The sequence below is a fragment of the Poromitra crassiceps genome (assembly GCF_964638095.1).
Source record: "Poromitra crassiceps genome assembly, chromosome: 6".
Taxonomy (NCBI): Eukaryota; Metazoa; Chordata; class Actinopteri; order Beryciformes; family Melamphaidae; genus Poromitra; species Poromitra crassiceps.
Genome location: NC_139627.1, coordinates 49,202,208 through 49,218,128, shown reverse-complemented (window position 1 = coordinate 49,218,128; position 15,921 = coordinate 49,202,208). Strand labels below are relative to the sequence as shown.

The 15,921-nt window shown below is 41.3% G+C and overlaps 2 protein-coding genes across 2 annotated transcripts in view; both read right to left on the bottom strand.

The window, feature by feature from the left end:
• Nucleotides 1-5,051: 5,051 nt before the first annotated feature.
• Nucleotides 5,052-11,102, bottom strand: slc10a2 (solute carrier family 10 member 2; the record flags this gene model as incomplete). Its single annotated transcript, XM_083638289.1, has 6 exons — nt 5,052-5,260; nt 5,952-6,109; nt 8,024-8,199; nt 8,533-8,621; nt 9,843-9,961; nt 10,708-11,102. 6 exons carry the CDS (start codon nt 11,100-11,102, stop codon nt 5,052-5,054), a joined length of 1,146 nt encoding a protein of 381 aa, XP_083494415.1.
• Nucleotides 11,103-12,856: 1,754 nt separating this feature from the next.
• Nucleotides 12,857-15,921, bottom strand: part of gtpbp8 (GTP binding protein 8) — a 42,064-nt gene continuing 38,999 nt past the window's right edge. Inside the window, exon 8 of the mRNA XM_083639012.1 lies at nt 12,857-13,612. Within this exon, the coding sequence (XP_083495138.1) occupies nt 13,525-13,612 (88 nt within the window). The 3' untranslated portion in view covers nt 12,857-13,524. The remainder of the gene's footprint in view (nt 13,613-15,921) is intronic.

Genomic DNA, 15,921 nt, shown 5'->3' with positions numbered 1-15,921 from the left:
GAAAAGTACAGAATACTACTCACTCAGAAGTTAGTTTGCTGAATGTTACCTACCTAGAAGTAATCTAAGAGGTGCGTTCTGTGCCATGGTGCAATCAGAACGGCTTGCTCGAGTGCCATCCGACATCACTGGCTCGAGTGACATCACTCATGACATCACAATTGCTCAAGTGACATCAATGATGACCTCACTGATCACATCACAGAATTGCTCGAGTGACATGACATCACTGGTAACATCACTGATGACATCACATTTGCCAAAGTGACATTTTCACCGCAACCCGCCTCTCCCCCCAGCACAAAAGACAGGTCCCCCCTCCCCCCTCAAACGGCATTGCAGCTGTTACACCTCCATTGCATGCTATTTTTAAATGTTTAAAACACATGGTTCTTTAAAACATGGTTATGAATTATGTTGCAAACTGAACAAAATTAGTATTACAGAACTGTTTTTTTTGTTGTTTTTGAAAAATGTCTTCCTGAGCAGCATGTCCCCAGATTCCAGTCGTCAAATACAGAAAATGTGTTCAAAAGTATTCCAAAAGTCACAGAAAGTAATCAGTTACATTGCTCTTATATTGTGATACTTGGATTATTTAGTGATTACATTTTCCTTTTTTTTTTAAGTAACCCTCCAAACCCTGTCTGAGGACCATGTGTTTTGAGACTTCCATGATGTTTATATCGCTCGGCCCAAGTCCTTTATAATCAAAGAAGCTTGTTTTACACAAAATGGTTCCTTTAAAAACATTAACAACAAAGACTTGAACAAAAGAAACAATACAGTACACCTGTAGACATTTATGCCAGAATGTTTTTGTAAGGGTCTTCTGATTTGACCAACTATAAATGCTAATGAATATGCCAATTGTTTTATTTGCAAATGTTGATTGCAAATGTTGAGATGATTAAAGGACAGAGTATCACATTTTTGTGACTGTGTCCATTTCTTAAGTATAGCCTAATGTTCAATCTTTTCTATGTTTGATTTGGAAGTAATCTGAAAGTAATCCAAAAGTATTAAAATTAGATTACAATTGTTTTGTAATCCAAGGGATTCTGACTACATTTCAAAGTAATCTGAGCCAACTCTGCTGATGTATTAGCCAAAAGTTGCTGTATATGCGTGATAGCTAAAAGTGGAGCGTCATAACAGCTAATACGTAAATTCCAACAGCAAGTGAAGGCAGCACTAAGAGGAGGAGCCGACGAGAATGTGTGTGGCAATCACATGCAGAAGGAAGGGTGTGTGTGTGGTTCAGCTCTCAGCTGCTGCTATAATAGCAGCAGCTGAACTCATTCAATTCCTCACCATCACATGACAGCACTTCCTCCACATGTATCAACGTGCTTTATCTGGCACAACAGTTGGACTTTCAACGGCTGTTTGAATACAGCGTGTGATTGTTTTATGATGGGGTACGTGACCTTGTACTAGGCCTAAGTGGTCAGTAAACGTTAACATTTTACCACAATATATCTATATAGACACTCAGGGAGCACTTTATTAGGAACATCTGTACCTTATTCATGCATTTATCCATTCAGACAATCATGTGGCAGTTAGTGCAATCAATGCATAAGATCATAGCAGATAGCCTACAGGTCAGCAGCTTCAGTTCAGGTTCACATCAGAATGGATCATAAGATCATAGCAGATAGCCTACAGGTCAGCAGCTTCAGTTCAGGTTCAAATCAGAATGGATCATGAGATCATGCAGATAGCCTACAGGTCAGCAGTTTCAGTTCAGGTTCACATCAGAATGGATCATGAGATCATGCAGATAGCCTACTACAGGTCAGCAGTTTCAGTTCAGGTTCACATCAGAATGGATCATAAGATCAGGCAGATAGCCTACAGGTCAGCAGCTTCAGTTCAGGTTCACATCAGAATGGATCATAAGATCATGCAGATAGCCTACAGGTCAGCAGCTTCAGTTCAGGTTCACATCAGAATGGATCATAAGATCATGCAGATAGCCTACAGGTCAGCAGCTTCAGTTCAGGTTCACATCAGAATGGATCATAAGATCATGCAGATAGCCTACAGGTCAGCAGCTTCAGTTCAGGTTCACATCAGAATGGATCATAAGATCATGCAGATAGCCTACAGGTCAGCGGCTTCAGTTCAGGTTCACATCAGAATGGATCATAAGATCATGCAGATAGCCTACAGGTCAGCGGCTTCAGTTCAGGTTCACATCAGAATGGATCATAAGATCATGCAGATAGCCTACAGGTCAGCGGCTTCAGTTCAGGTTCACATCAGAATGGATCATAAGATCATGCAGATAGCCTACAGGTCAGCAGCTTCAGTTCAGGTTCACATCAGAATGGATCATAAGATCATGCAGATATCCTACAGTTCAGCAGCTTCAGTTCAGGTTCACATCACAATGGGGGAAAAGGGTGATCTCAGTGTTGGTGCCAGACGAGCTGGGTTGAGTATTTCTGAAACTGCTGATTGCATCTCCTGGGATTTTCACACACAGCAGTCCCCAGTCATCCAGTAACTCAGATAACCTCTTTTCAACTGTGGTGAGCAGAAAAGCACCACAGATACCTACACAGTATTAGTAAGGTGTTCCTAATAAAGTGCTATATATACATAGGCTACATAAATACACACACACACACACACACACACACACACACACACACACACACACACACATACATATATATATATATATATATATATATATATATATATATATATATATATATATATATATATATGGAGAGAGAGAGAGAGAGAGAGAGAGAGAGAGAGAGACGGTAAAAAATAAAATTTATGATTTCCAGTTTTTCCAGAAAGGCATAAAAGTCAATAAATATTCAGTTCACTTCACTTTATTTATACAGGAAGGGATACAAAAAAATATTCCTGTCTTTGAGTCATTATACTCAGATACCTCCTACATATCTGCGTGATCTATCTACAGATGTAACCTGTTCCCTATTGCTACAAAGGGTAACGCTTTAGAATACAGCCCGCAAATAAGCATGTAGTTATAGTCTAACAACGGGGTTTAAGGAGTGTAGTTGGAGTATAACAACGGGTTTAAGGAGTTTAGTTAGAGTATAACAACGGGGTTTAAGGAGTGTAGTTAGAGTATAACAACGGGGTTTAAGGAGTGTAGTTATAGTATAACAACGGGGTTTAAGGAGTGTAGTTATACTCTAACTACACTCCTTAAACCCCGTTGTTATACTCTAACTACACTCCTTAAACCCCGTTGTTATACTCTAACTACACTCCTTAAACCCCGTTGTTATACTCTAACTACACTCCTTAAACCCCGTTGTTATACTCTAACTACACTCCTTAAACCCCGTAGTTACCCTGTAAGTACAGTGTGTGTACCCCGTAATTAGCCTATAAGTACAAACATTTGTCCCCTGCTTCATAATACAGCCCGCGACCCCGTAGTTAGACTATAAGTACAGATCTTGTTACCCTCTAGTTAAAGTATTTTTTCACTCCTTAAACCCCGTAGTTAGACTATAACTACACTCCTTAAACCCCGTTGTTATACTCTAACTACACTCCTTAAACCCCGTTGTTATACCATAACTACACTCCTTAAACCCCGTTGTTATACCATAACTACACTCCTTAAACCTCGTTGTTATACTATAACTACACTCCTTAAACCCCGTAGTTAGACTATAAGTACAGATCTTATAATTCACTCCTTAAACCCCGTAGTTAGACTATAACTACAGCCCTAAACCCCGTTGTTATACTATAACTACATGCTTATTTGCGGGCTGTATTCTAAAGCGTTACCCTACAAAGTATTGCCACAGTGTTGCAGTAATGGTTGGATTTTTCCGTTTGTGGGCAGCAGTAAGAGTCCAACAAGATGTCAAACGAAAGCTGAGAATCCACAGATTCCAATGGCATTAGTCTTATCACTCTATGACCAACACTCACTGAACTAGCAGCCAAAGAAAAACACTGCAGCGATAGGCGGCAGCAAATTGGTACTTGAAACAATAACATTATGTATCTATCTATCTATCTATTTATCTATCTATGGCACGACTGTTCTATAACACTCTGTATAGTAGTTTGAGGTCTATCCTCTGTCATTTCTAATATCAAGTAAATACACTGTAAAGGCAGGGTGTAAAAATGTTCATACGTTTATTGAGTTGGCTACTGGTGTTCATATCAAAAAATCAATCATTACAACAAAAGTACAACAAAAGCTACAATAGTGTGAGTTATTCAAACAGAAATACAAAAGTTTCAGCAGGGACATTGCTAAAACAGATGAATAGGACAGTAAAGCACAATGTTACATCCACGAAAAGTCAAGAAACGTCTTTCATAGTTCTACGTTTCATTAGATGTACTGTAGTTCATTCCCTGTCAAGTTCTTTGAGTCATGCTTGTGATAAAGGCTTATATAAATAAAGTCGAAGCTCAAGAAAACATGAACCTTTAATGGACTGAAAGTAAATTAATAGGCAGACATATGAATTTGACATATTTCAGTCTTGTGGAGGCATATAAATTAATATAAGAAATGGCTAAAAGGAAAAAGCTGTTTGTCACTTGTTTCAAATACAACAGTTATGTATCAGTTAATGTTACATCAACTAAGGTATAATATGGATCATAAATATGCATGTATAAGATAAATATATATATATTTTTTACTTCCATAAGCATGACCTTATGACCGTTGCAAAGCAGAGAATCGGTTGCGTTGAGAAACACTGATCTTTTCACAAGAACCCAGTTTCTCCTGCCACAAGCTGAGAACCTTCTCCTCCTTCCATCTGTAGGTCTGTGAGTGAGTGTATGAGGTTTGAAACAAAGTACTGCAAGAGCACAGAACTCAAGATAGGTTCCTACGTAGTCCCCATTTTGTTTAACACAACGACCGACGTCACTGAAACTTCTCCCAAAGTGGAGTAGTCGCAGGACCTGTAGTGCACACCTCCGGACTGCAGGGGAGCACTGTGTGTTTGAGTTTTTGCTGTGTGTTTCTCCCGCTGCTGAAAGTTCAGTCTGTGGTTTGCGGGCCGGGTGACTCACAGCTGGGTGTGCTTCTGCTTTTTAGCCTTCTCCTCCGTGTTGCCGTTCTCGTCGCACTCGAAGCCGACGTTGTCCAGGGCGTAGAACTTCTCTTTAGGCGGCTCAGCGTCACCCGCCTCCACCGACGGACACTCGCCATCCTCCTCGGACGGAAGCTCCGCCTCAGACGATCCCTGACCGCAGCACTTCTTATACAGCTGGTGTCCTGTAGGGGGAGCAAGCAGGCGCGCCATTAACTGGCATGACTCCACCCCACATGACTCTTTTAAAGTCACACTGAAATTATTACAATCTTTTTTTGTTAGTTGCCAATATTTCTGGATCGAAACTGCAGATATATAAGCCAATATTTTGTACCAATATTCAAAATCTTTCTCACAATAAATAAATACATAAAAATATTTTTTTCCCCCTGAGATTTTCATACCTTTCAGGGTGGGAAAGCCTCTGAAACAACATCTTAGACCCAGTGTGGTGAACACAATTAGAGAATGTAAGAATGACTGTTCTGGTTCTGGTTTCTCTGTTATCTCGTTACCTACAGTACAGACAGTCATGGAGTTCCGGACAAAATCAGATCTGACAATACAAATATGATCAGATTTGGGGGCGACGATCTTATCAAATGGGGGTCCGTGGTCCTAATGTGGACTAAATTAGGGTGCTTGATATGAAAAAGGCTGAGAATGAGGTGGGCAGGGTGGTCGAGAGAAGAGCCAATGGAGAATCCTATCCATTAAATGGGGTTTTGGAGGTAATCTGTACAACCCGATCAAATCTTTTAGGAGCTGGGTGAGGCAGGTTTCATTCATCGTAACCCGATGCCTTCAGGTTCCCTGGGAAAGGAAAACTATGCAAAAACGTTCTCTCCCTGCTCGCCTCGCTGTTAAACTCACCTCCCACTGACATGACAGCCATGACGAGCTGGAAGATGCTGTAGATGAGGGGGAAGGAGAACATGACCTCCAGGTCAGAGGCGGAGAAGGACAGCTGGACGATGGTGCTGCACAGCTGGGCGTTTTGGAAACCCGTCTCCAGGGCGATGGTGCGACACCTGAAGGCAACAGTCCAAGAGAAACAAGGCGGGGCTTAACATACTTTCATGAGTTTGGAGATGTATCAGTGCATGTGTTTAGAGTTACAGCTGTTCTACAACTGACTAACACACCACATCGATGCCATAGAGACAGTCCGCATGTCTGGGAACGCCCACAAAATGTTAAACGGCTGGCGTGCGAGTGGGGTAAAACCGCCCATATATCTCATGGGCTGACTCACCAAAAGACGGCGCTGCGGCTCTAAACTACATGTTTGGGGGTTCTAGAGCAGAACACAAGACGTCTGCTCAGATGTGCGTTTACTGCGGTGGTTAAATCCCCGATCGTGTCTGCCTGAGCTGGGCTATCAGCTAAATTCTAACTTTGCTGAATGGATAGAACGGGGGAATTTACCCCACCCTGACCCCGCCCCCAGCAAGGCTGAGCCAGCTATACCCAGCGTCTATGAGGAGACATGGCCTCAACCTATGCCTTTTCTTGGTAGAATTAAACAAATTAAAAACATGGCAATGAAGACATGCACATGCTTACAGATTAATATGTACTTATTTTCTATTTCAGCGCACCATGCCAATATCAATAGGCCTGGTGTAAGTGTAGACGTGAAAAGTGGAAAATAGTGATTCGTTGAATTTGTTATCATATTACTGGTAGGTATCTCTCTTGTTCAACAGAACCAAAGCTTGACACACACATCTACCTTCTGACACTTTTACTTGCAAACGCTGTACCCCCGGGTCTGCAGCGACACGACAGACGTCAGACGTTCTACCAAAGATCCACATGTTTCAAAGAGAGTGGCACTTTAGCAAAACGGTTGATCACTGATCATACCACTGGTTCCCTTTAAGAAATGTATGTAATAAGAACTAACCAAACTAAGAAGTTAAATAAATGAACCACTACATCTGAAGTAGGTGTCGCTACCTCATTCGAAGTTAAAGCCTGACTACACGTGATTGTTTTCCACTAGATGGAGCCAGATAGTCTGACAGCATCAAGAGCTCTCTACTTGTGTTAATTCATTTCCTCAAAACTCGTATACCTCCAGGCTCAGAAACAGATTTTCCAGCCGCTGAACTCTCCTCCCCCAGGCCAGCCACTGAACTCTCCCCACCCACTTCTCCACCCCCATGCTTCAAACTGACGCCCCCTCCCCACCATCCATGCACTAATGACTCTTTGCACTATTGAGTTTTGCACTACTGCCATTATGTCAGAAGATTTGCACATAATGTTTTACTATATACACCTCAAATACCAGCACATCAACTACTCAGCTAAGCTTGTATTATGTTGTTGCTGTTGTTGACTCGTTGATATCGTACAAGATACAAGATGTTTATTGTCACTCGATGTACAAGTATACACACGTGTGAAATTCTTGAGCTGTGTTGTGTTCCCTTACATATCGTTACCGTCAGCATCATCATCATCATCATCATCATCTATGTGTCTATCCTGTCTCCTCTATTAGTACTGTGTCACAGCCCTTCCCTTCCTTTCGTTATCATGTGACTGCACATTGTTAATGACAATAAACTTGAATTGAATTTCAGTCATCCGGGTAGAAAGATGTAAACATTTGTTTTTAAATAAATAAATCATCATTATAAGTCCAGTGGATTTTTTTTTTTTTACATTTCCTTTACTTGTGCCGATATTTCATAAATCAATGATTTACTCAACCCACCCCACTATAAAGCATCCCAACACAGGTACAATAAGCAAATACACTAGCAGTCATGTTTGGACACACCTGATTGAATGTCCTTATCTTATTAAAGCCATTTTGATCTAATGCTTAAATGCTTGATTTTCTTGACAAATATAGTCTTAAATTGTCTACACTGGTCATGTACACACATACTGCAACTGACATTTTAGCACTTATAATACCGTCATCCTACCTGTACCAAGGTTGACCCACAAAGCGGGCCATGACGAAGCCCAAGGTGAAGCCGATGAAGGGGTAGATGGCTCCGATGATCCAGAGGGAGGGAGAGATGACCCAGGACGTCTGGTACAGAACCCCACCCACCACCGCTATGACGATGATGAGAAGAAAGCCTACGATGGAGCCCACCTGCCCGCAAGGAAGGACATTATGAACATACAGTACACCAGCAGTCAAAAGGTTGGACACACACACCACAGTTTTCTTTATTTTGATGACTTTCCACATTTTAGAATAGCAAAGAGATCCGAACTATGAAATGGCACAAATGGAATTAATATGCAATGACCAAAAAAGTCTTTCAACAAATCAAAACTATCTTATATTTCAGTCTATTCGAGACTTCTTTGTTAAAGCTTTGTGTGTGTGTTTGTGTGTCTGTGCGCACGTGTGTGTGTGTGTGTGTGTGTGTGTGTGTGTAAAACTGCTCCATGAATGCAAGAGTGCACAGCGTATTCCTACCTTGAGGATCTTTTTGGCCACCAGGGGCCACTTGTGTTTGACCCACATTCCCAGGGCAACTGGGACGAGTATGGACACCAGAGTGATACCTAAGGGTCCAGACAAACTGGTCATTTAGTGTTAGGCATTGAAGCAATCTCGAGTCATTGTCATTGTCAGAATTGCAATGTAAACGCACAACAAAGTGCAAAGTGCATTTCTACAACATCCAGTTGATGATATACCTGCACAACGTGATCGATTCGTACTGTCTGGAGCTGCCTTTCTGGTTAACATGCACACTGAGTTGAGCTTATTTGACCCATTTATCTATTTTATATGATAATAAAAAAAACTTGTGAAGTACAGTACTTCTAAAGAAAAAAAGAACTACAAAGTGATTGTACAATACAATAAAACAAGAATGTAAGGCCCTATAAAAGAATATAACAATAAACATGTTAGACATGAATTGAAAGCCGGTTTACTGAACAAGCAAATATGATGAATATAAAACAGTGCACATTATGTAAATGCCTGTAAAAGTGTGTGTTAAGAGAGGTGAGAATTAAGAGGATGGTCCAATAGAACTAGCAAGGCGCTCACAGGTTAAGTTTCACAAGGATTTTAATCCGCACAGCAGCAGTATAACAGACGTGTTTCAGCCTGTGGCTTTATGGATGGCAAAAAAACAAGGAATGCATCCAGCTGGCACAGATCAATAATTAGGCAATCAGAATACATAGAAATCCAAAAAATTAAATACCATAATATGGAGATGGCACATATGAGAACCAGTGACCCGAAAAGGCCAGGAGAAGCAGCCAACATAAATAAATTCTACATATGAAATAGAAATAATTATATATTTCAAGCGGGTATAATGGTACTGAAATCCCAAATTGCCCAGATCTCCACATGAGGGCACTAATACAATACAAAGGTAGACACAGAGGCAAGGGTAGACCTCCCACAGACAACAAATCCCCATAGGAAGGTTAAGTAGATAGAAGCCTTCATAGAAAAAACCTTTATAAAATCAGTATACAAAAATTTGTAACAAACAAAAAACAAAAAACAAAAAAAGTAATAAAGTTAAAAGGTACTCATCGCTGTTTATTACCCGAACAAATTTTAATGCAGTTCTCGAAACATTAATCACAGTGTTTTAGATTTAGATGTATAATAATGAAGTTTTTTTTGGATTGCGTGTCCACTTTCTGAAATCAGGTAAATGGGGTCTACTGACCGATACTGTCGTAGGGGATCAGGTAAATGGGGTCTACTGACCGATACTGTCATAGGGGATCAGGTAAATGGGGTCTACTGACCGATACTGTCGTAGGGGATCTGGATGGTTTCGGCGGAGGTCCAGGCGGAGGTGTAGATGAGCAGACAGAGAGGCATCATCCCCAGGGCCAGGATGGAGGAGCAGGTGGTCATACTGATACTGAGGAGGGCAGAGCATGGACAAGCGGTGGTGAAACGGAGCAACAACACAGTCCCCAAAACTCACTAAAGGACACAAGTTGAGGACATGATCTGAGATGATCATTGAAAATGCCACCCCTTCTGTTATGTAGCACGAGTATTTCTATGAGCATAGTATGCTGGTAAATTGGTAGTATTGTACAACATCAAAAACCCACGACTATGAGACATGTGCATACCTACAATGATTGGGTGCAGGAAGATGAAAAATTTTCTTTGTACATCACTGTTGTGTAAAAATGTATATAGTTGCGAAACAATAAATAGCCATCTGTTTGGGCCCATCAAAAACACCATGGATTCTGAGAAATACAAAAACAATAGTGTATGTTTTGTCCATACAAGTGTAGGCCTATCTGTATCTGTGCAGGCCAAATCATAACTGATTCAATGTAGGACCATTTTTCTGAAAGATTATACAGTATAGTAATATGTCCAGATGATAGCTATGCTACATTTGTCTGCTGTCAAACTGTTTTCTAATTTTTACACGTCTAAATAAGTGATTTCCCCCCCCATCTCTATACTGCAGAAAATTTGAGAAAACTTTTGAGTTACTCTTTGTTTCTCCATTTTTAAAACCCTGGAAATTGCCAAAATCCCATCCTCCCATTCCGATTCCATACTTTCCACACACCTGCGTATAGCAGGGAACCCTGCATCGACTAATCAGCTCGCAAGGCAGCCACCCAGTCCGCTTCCTACCTGAGGTCCATGTCTCCGTCCAGCCAGTAGCAGATGATGTTGGAGCTGGAGCCTCCGGGACAGCAGCCCATGATGATGATGACGATGGCCTGAACGGGCAGCACGTCGAAGGCCAGCGACAGGGCGAAGGCGGTGAAGGGCATGATGCCGAACTGGCACAGGAAGCCAATGACGATGCCCCAGGGCCTCCTGAGGTGGCCCAACAGCTTCTTGCTATCCACGGTGCAGCCCATGGCGAACATGACCATAGCCAGCATGGCGGTGAGCACCACGCTCAACACCAGGCTGAGGAGAGCGTTGGAATCATGGGGGACGGAGAGGCAGTTTGCGCCCGAGCAGACTGTGGCATTGGAGGGGCAGGCGGCAGGCACGGTTGTCGGCGTTGACGTGTTCATTGTGGAGAAAGTAAAATAAGGAAGAGAATGTTTGGAAGAAGATTGAGAAGATCCTTAGGGTGGTAAATGTTAAGATTCCAAGCGACTTCTCCAGCTTCTCCTCCTGTAAGCAAGAGGACAAGGGCCACAGTGAGAACATCTGTCCTTCCCCAGTGCTCTTTATGTCCACCCTGCTAGAGTACAGCCAAATAAAATTGGGAGGGAAACCAGGTAAAAAATAAATAAATCAAAAATTAACCAATACTTAATGTTTTTTTTATGAGGTCATTGTCCAAAAGCAGCTGCATATAAAGAATCTCACGTCAACTTTGAGTATAATAAATGTGATTGCGCCATGTCCCATCTTTTATTGCCCTTTGGGCCTTAAAAGTTTATTGGAGTCGTCCAGGCTCAGCTATGCAGCATCATCCTGGTAGTGCCACTAAGGAAGGAAGATGCCTACTGCACCTCAGGAGAGGGCACCACACCCTGGGTGTGTGGACGTCACCACACACATCACACCAGTGGGAACAGTCACATTGTAAGAGGACAAGGCTTATAAAATGATTTCTTTTGGGCCCGTTATAAATTGCTAAACCTGAAACACTCTGTCCCCGTCGCTGAGATGACACAGTTGGGCCAAACGCCAAAGAATAGTGCACACGACAGTTAGTTAAACATGACGACAGAGATTTAGCTGGTGCACATCTACTGCTTTTCGAAAATGCTGACAATGAAAATGGTTGTAGATGTAAAAAAATCCATCATTAAAGTGTAGGGGTGTCACGATACACTCAGTTCACGATACGATACGTATCACGATACTGGGTTCACGATAACGATACGATACGATACGATTTTAACAATATTTTTTTAAACTTGAATAATGACAATATATGACTGGAAAAGTAGTATTTTATTTGAAATGCACAAATACAAAACATGCTGTTGTGGGAAATTGTTATTACAATAACAACTAGAAAAAACATGAGATTGGAGATAAGGCTTATCTTGAAATAGAATGAGTTACACCGTCACTTAGATTTACTTTGAACTAAAAGGTTTCTCAGCAGTATAAATTCTCATTATGCATCTTCAGTTTTTCTTCAAATTCAAACAACAAGACTTTTCTTAATCTATTTTTTATGCATCTTCAGTTTTTCCTGTCAAGTAAACAGTTTTGCCAGAAACTCAATTGAATGGTTTCTCTCCTGTATAACTTCTCATGTGTCTCTTCAGAGACTTGTTCAACTGAACTACTCTCCACACATTGAACTTCAACAAACAAAGACGTTTCTTAGTCTATTTTTTGAAAAAAAAAAAAAAATTTTTTTTTTTTTTTTTGGCGATATGAGATTTCATCTCAACGATACATATCGTGACGTTTTACTATCGCGAAATTTCGTGGGACGATATATTGTGACACCCCTATTAAAGTGTGATGCTACAAAAATGCCTTTTTTTATTGCCTCCATATTTGTAACACCTCCAGGATCAGCGTTCAGCCACACAAATCGATACAGTAGTTTACTCTCCTTACATGTAGGTAACAATTCTCAATTAATCAAAAGGATGTAATACACTGGAGGTTGCGTAATAAATCTCTACTGCCCCAACAACAAAATCGATATAATATATTATAAAACTCTCTGTGACTCTTACCCTGAATTCCTTCCCAGTGCAGCCATTACTTTTCTGTGGATCTGCCTCCTCTCTGGAAGGATAAATGTTTAACACTTAAGTTGTAGAATAACCAAACGACACAAACACCAGAGTGTGTTTTACACTTTATTAGAAAATAAAACTCTTTATGTGCATAAACACTTTGTTGACAGTCTGCAGAATGAATAGTATTTGGGAAACTGAATTCAATGATTTGATGACAATTGATGACATTTATTAAGCAGAGACACACGAGTAAAGCCAGCGCAGCAAGCTTACATTTTCTCCTGGTTTCCTTCCCCATATTACACACAAGAACCTTGACCCTATAGTAACTGCTCACCAAAGTGTTTCATTTATGGGAGGGTTGGGGGTTGTGCGCCAGATTCAGTTCAAAGTCAAAATGTCTCAAGGACATGGCATGAACCTTATCATACTGAACCATCTCTCCAGGTCCTGTGCTTCTTCATGGCCCCAAAAGATCATTACACACATAATAGGAGCTGATATCCATTCAATTTAAAACTCTGTCCTCCTCGCGTGCAAGTCTTTAGAGCCGTCCTTTTACTACGACTACTGCCATCGAGTGCAGGTCCCAGTCACTCAGTGACTACCTCCATCGAGTGCAGGTCCCAGTCACTCAGTGCAGGTCCCAGTCACTCAGTGAGCATCGAGTGCAGGTCCCAGTCACTCAGTGAGCATCGAGTGCAGGTCCCAGTCACTCAGTGCAGGTCCCAGTCACTCAGTGAGCATCAAGTGCAGGTCCCAGTCACTCAGTCCCTCAGTGAGAAGTGTTTGACAACTGGATGTTTCCTGTTATGTGGGCAATGAAGCATCTCAGAAGGTGGATCCCCGAAAACTGGAGGGAGCTGTTGCAGAGAGGAGACAAGACAACAGACGCTGTAGTGAGAATAGAGACAATTCATTTATTTCATGTTGCTACTGTATAACCATCAAATTCACAAAAGAAAAATCACATCTTGGCAGAAGGCGTTTGTGTTTTTCTTGCTTATTCTTGATGCAGACTGGAACACCGTTATTGAACAACAATGGACCAATATCAAATTAACTGTTACACTGTTACAATTACTGGAAACACATGGTTGTGATGCTTGGTAGCCTCTATGCCAGGGCTATTCAACTATATTGTTCAGGGGGCCGAAAGCTAAGGGCCCGGGGGCCCTTTCCATGAGCTATTATTATCATCAGTGCCATCACACCTTAAAATGTGTGATTTTTCTACATTGCAAAAGTAGCCTAATCATAGCCTCATGGTCCATGTTTTGATTTTTGTTTTGTAATTCTATTTTCAGAAATGGAAATAAAAAAAAGAGTTACACATCAAAATCAATCCACAGTTGAAAAACGGGAAGAGGACTTGATTTGTATCTGCTGATGAAGCCTCTGTGTCATCGAGAGAGAGAGAGAGAGAGAGAGAGGTGAAAGAGATTTTTCTCTCACTTCCTGCTTTGTGCCATAAAGCGATTTACTTTGTGCGTTAAAACCACTGACCTAAAAATATGCACAGAGCTATCCCATTGATTTTTTTCTGTTAAAAAACGGAACATAGAGAAGAATTGCACATTTGCAATCAATTGTAATGCGCAGTTACAAGGCAAGGCAACTTTTATTTGTACAGGATATTTAAAACAACCACAGTTGACCAAAGTGTTTAACATGTAAGCAAATATAAAATAGGCACATTTAAGAAACAGTAAAGACAGAAATAAACACAATAGGTGAAGTGGAAGTGACAGCTCAGCTCAAGTCGAAAGCCACAGAGTAAATAGATGAGGCCATTTACACCTGGCGTTAACATGCGTTTTCTGTGATCAGATTGCAATCAGATTGTGTTTTATCACTTGAAATGCCAGGTGTAAACACCCCCAAAACGCATTGAAGAAGGATTGCAATCTGATCGGCCAAACCACCTCCGGAGGTGGTCAGGGATGCATTGTGTACACATTGAACACAAGTGTAAATGCAATGTGTCCTCTCAATCTGGATACAGCAACTTTATGCGGATTGAGAGGACAACCATTTCTGCAATCTGATTGCAATCAGATTGCAATCAGATTGCAGAAAATGCATGTTAACGCTAACCTGACGCTGCCAGATTGATGAGTTTGCTTCACATTCTGTTTCACAAACGACATCCATCTGGATTTGGTCAAGCTACCCTGCTATAGAGGGCGGTCACTTTTTTCAAGCTACTTGGCAGGTGATTGGATGGACCGTCTGTCTGTCACCGTCTGGGCGTGCCAACGCCAACCAATCAGATCGACTTGCCTTCATGACGTAGCCTCGCCTGGTAAACACGAACGGCTAGGACTACAATTGCTAATTAGTTAGCATGGAGGTCGCAGATTTTTTGCTGTTTTTGTAAGGTGAATATTGGGTGCAACCATTGACTATTCAATTTGCCAAAAGAAAGAAGAATTACTGCAGATGTCTGACTGAGGATGAAGTGCAGGTAGGCCATTTTGCACGTTAAATGTAACTGATTGGATTAACTGATGTTACGCTAACGTTAGCAACATTTGGAGGTTGGGGTGCTACGTCTGATGATTGATGATTTGATGTTAACGTTAACAGCGATTCATTACTAACACATATCGTTGTTCGTTTCTTCAGGGAACTGATGACACGATATGACACCGAGTGGCACGCACCCTGGACTGGCCTGGACGGTAACGTCATGGAGACGCAACGCTCTCTAGTCTTTATGATCATGGCAATCAGAATCAGAATCAGAAAGACTTTACCGTAAATTCCGGACTATAAGGCGCACCGGTCTATAAGCCGCACCTTCAAAGGTGACTATTTTTTTCTTATATAAGCCGCACCGGTCTATAAGCCGCGGGTGTTTTGATGTTTAATTACCATATGTAAGGCTTCGTGCACAGAGGGGATTGTCGGGAAAGAGATGGCTGTTTGGGGAAGCTCCCATTTATTAACATTTCAACAAAACAAAAGTCAGGTCACTAATCCCCAGACAAAATCACACATTGTGGTATTTTTTGTTTTTTTTTACAGTGCACACAGTGTCCGCGGTGTGGTGAAAAGAGGGCAAGAGAGGAAATTAAAACAGAAGTGGATTTATAGTTAGAAAGAGTGCTAAAGAAGAGAGAATTCCGTTTTTTATTTTTTTATTTTAGTTACTCACAGTACTATTGAC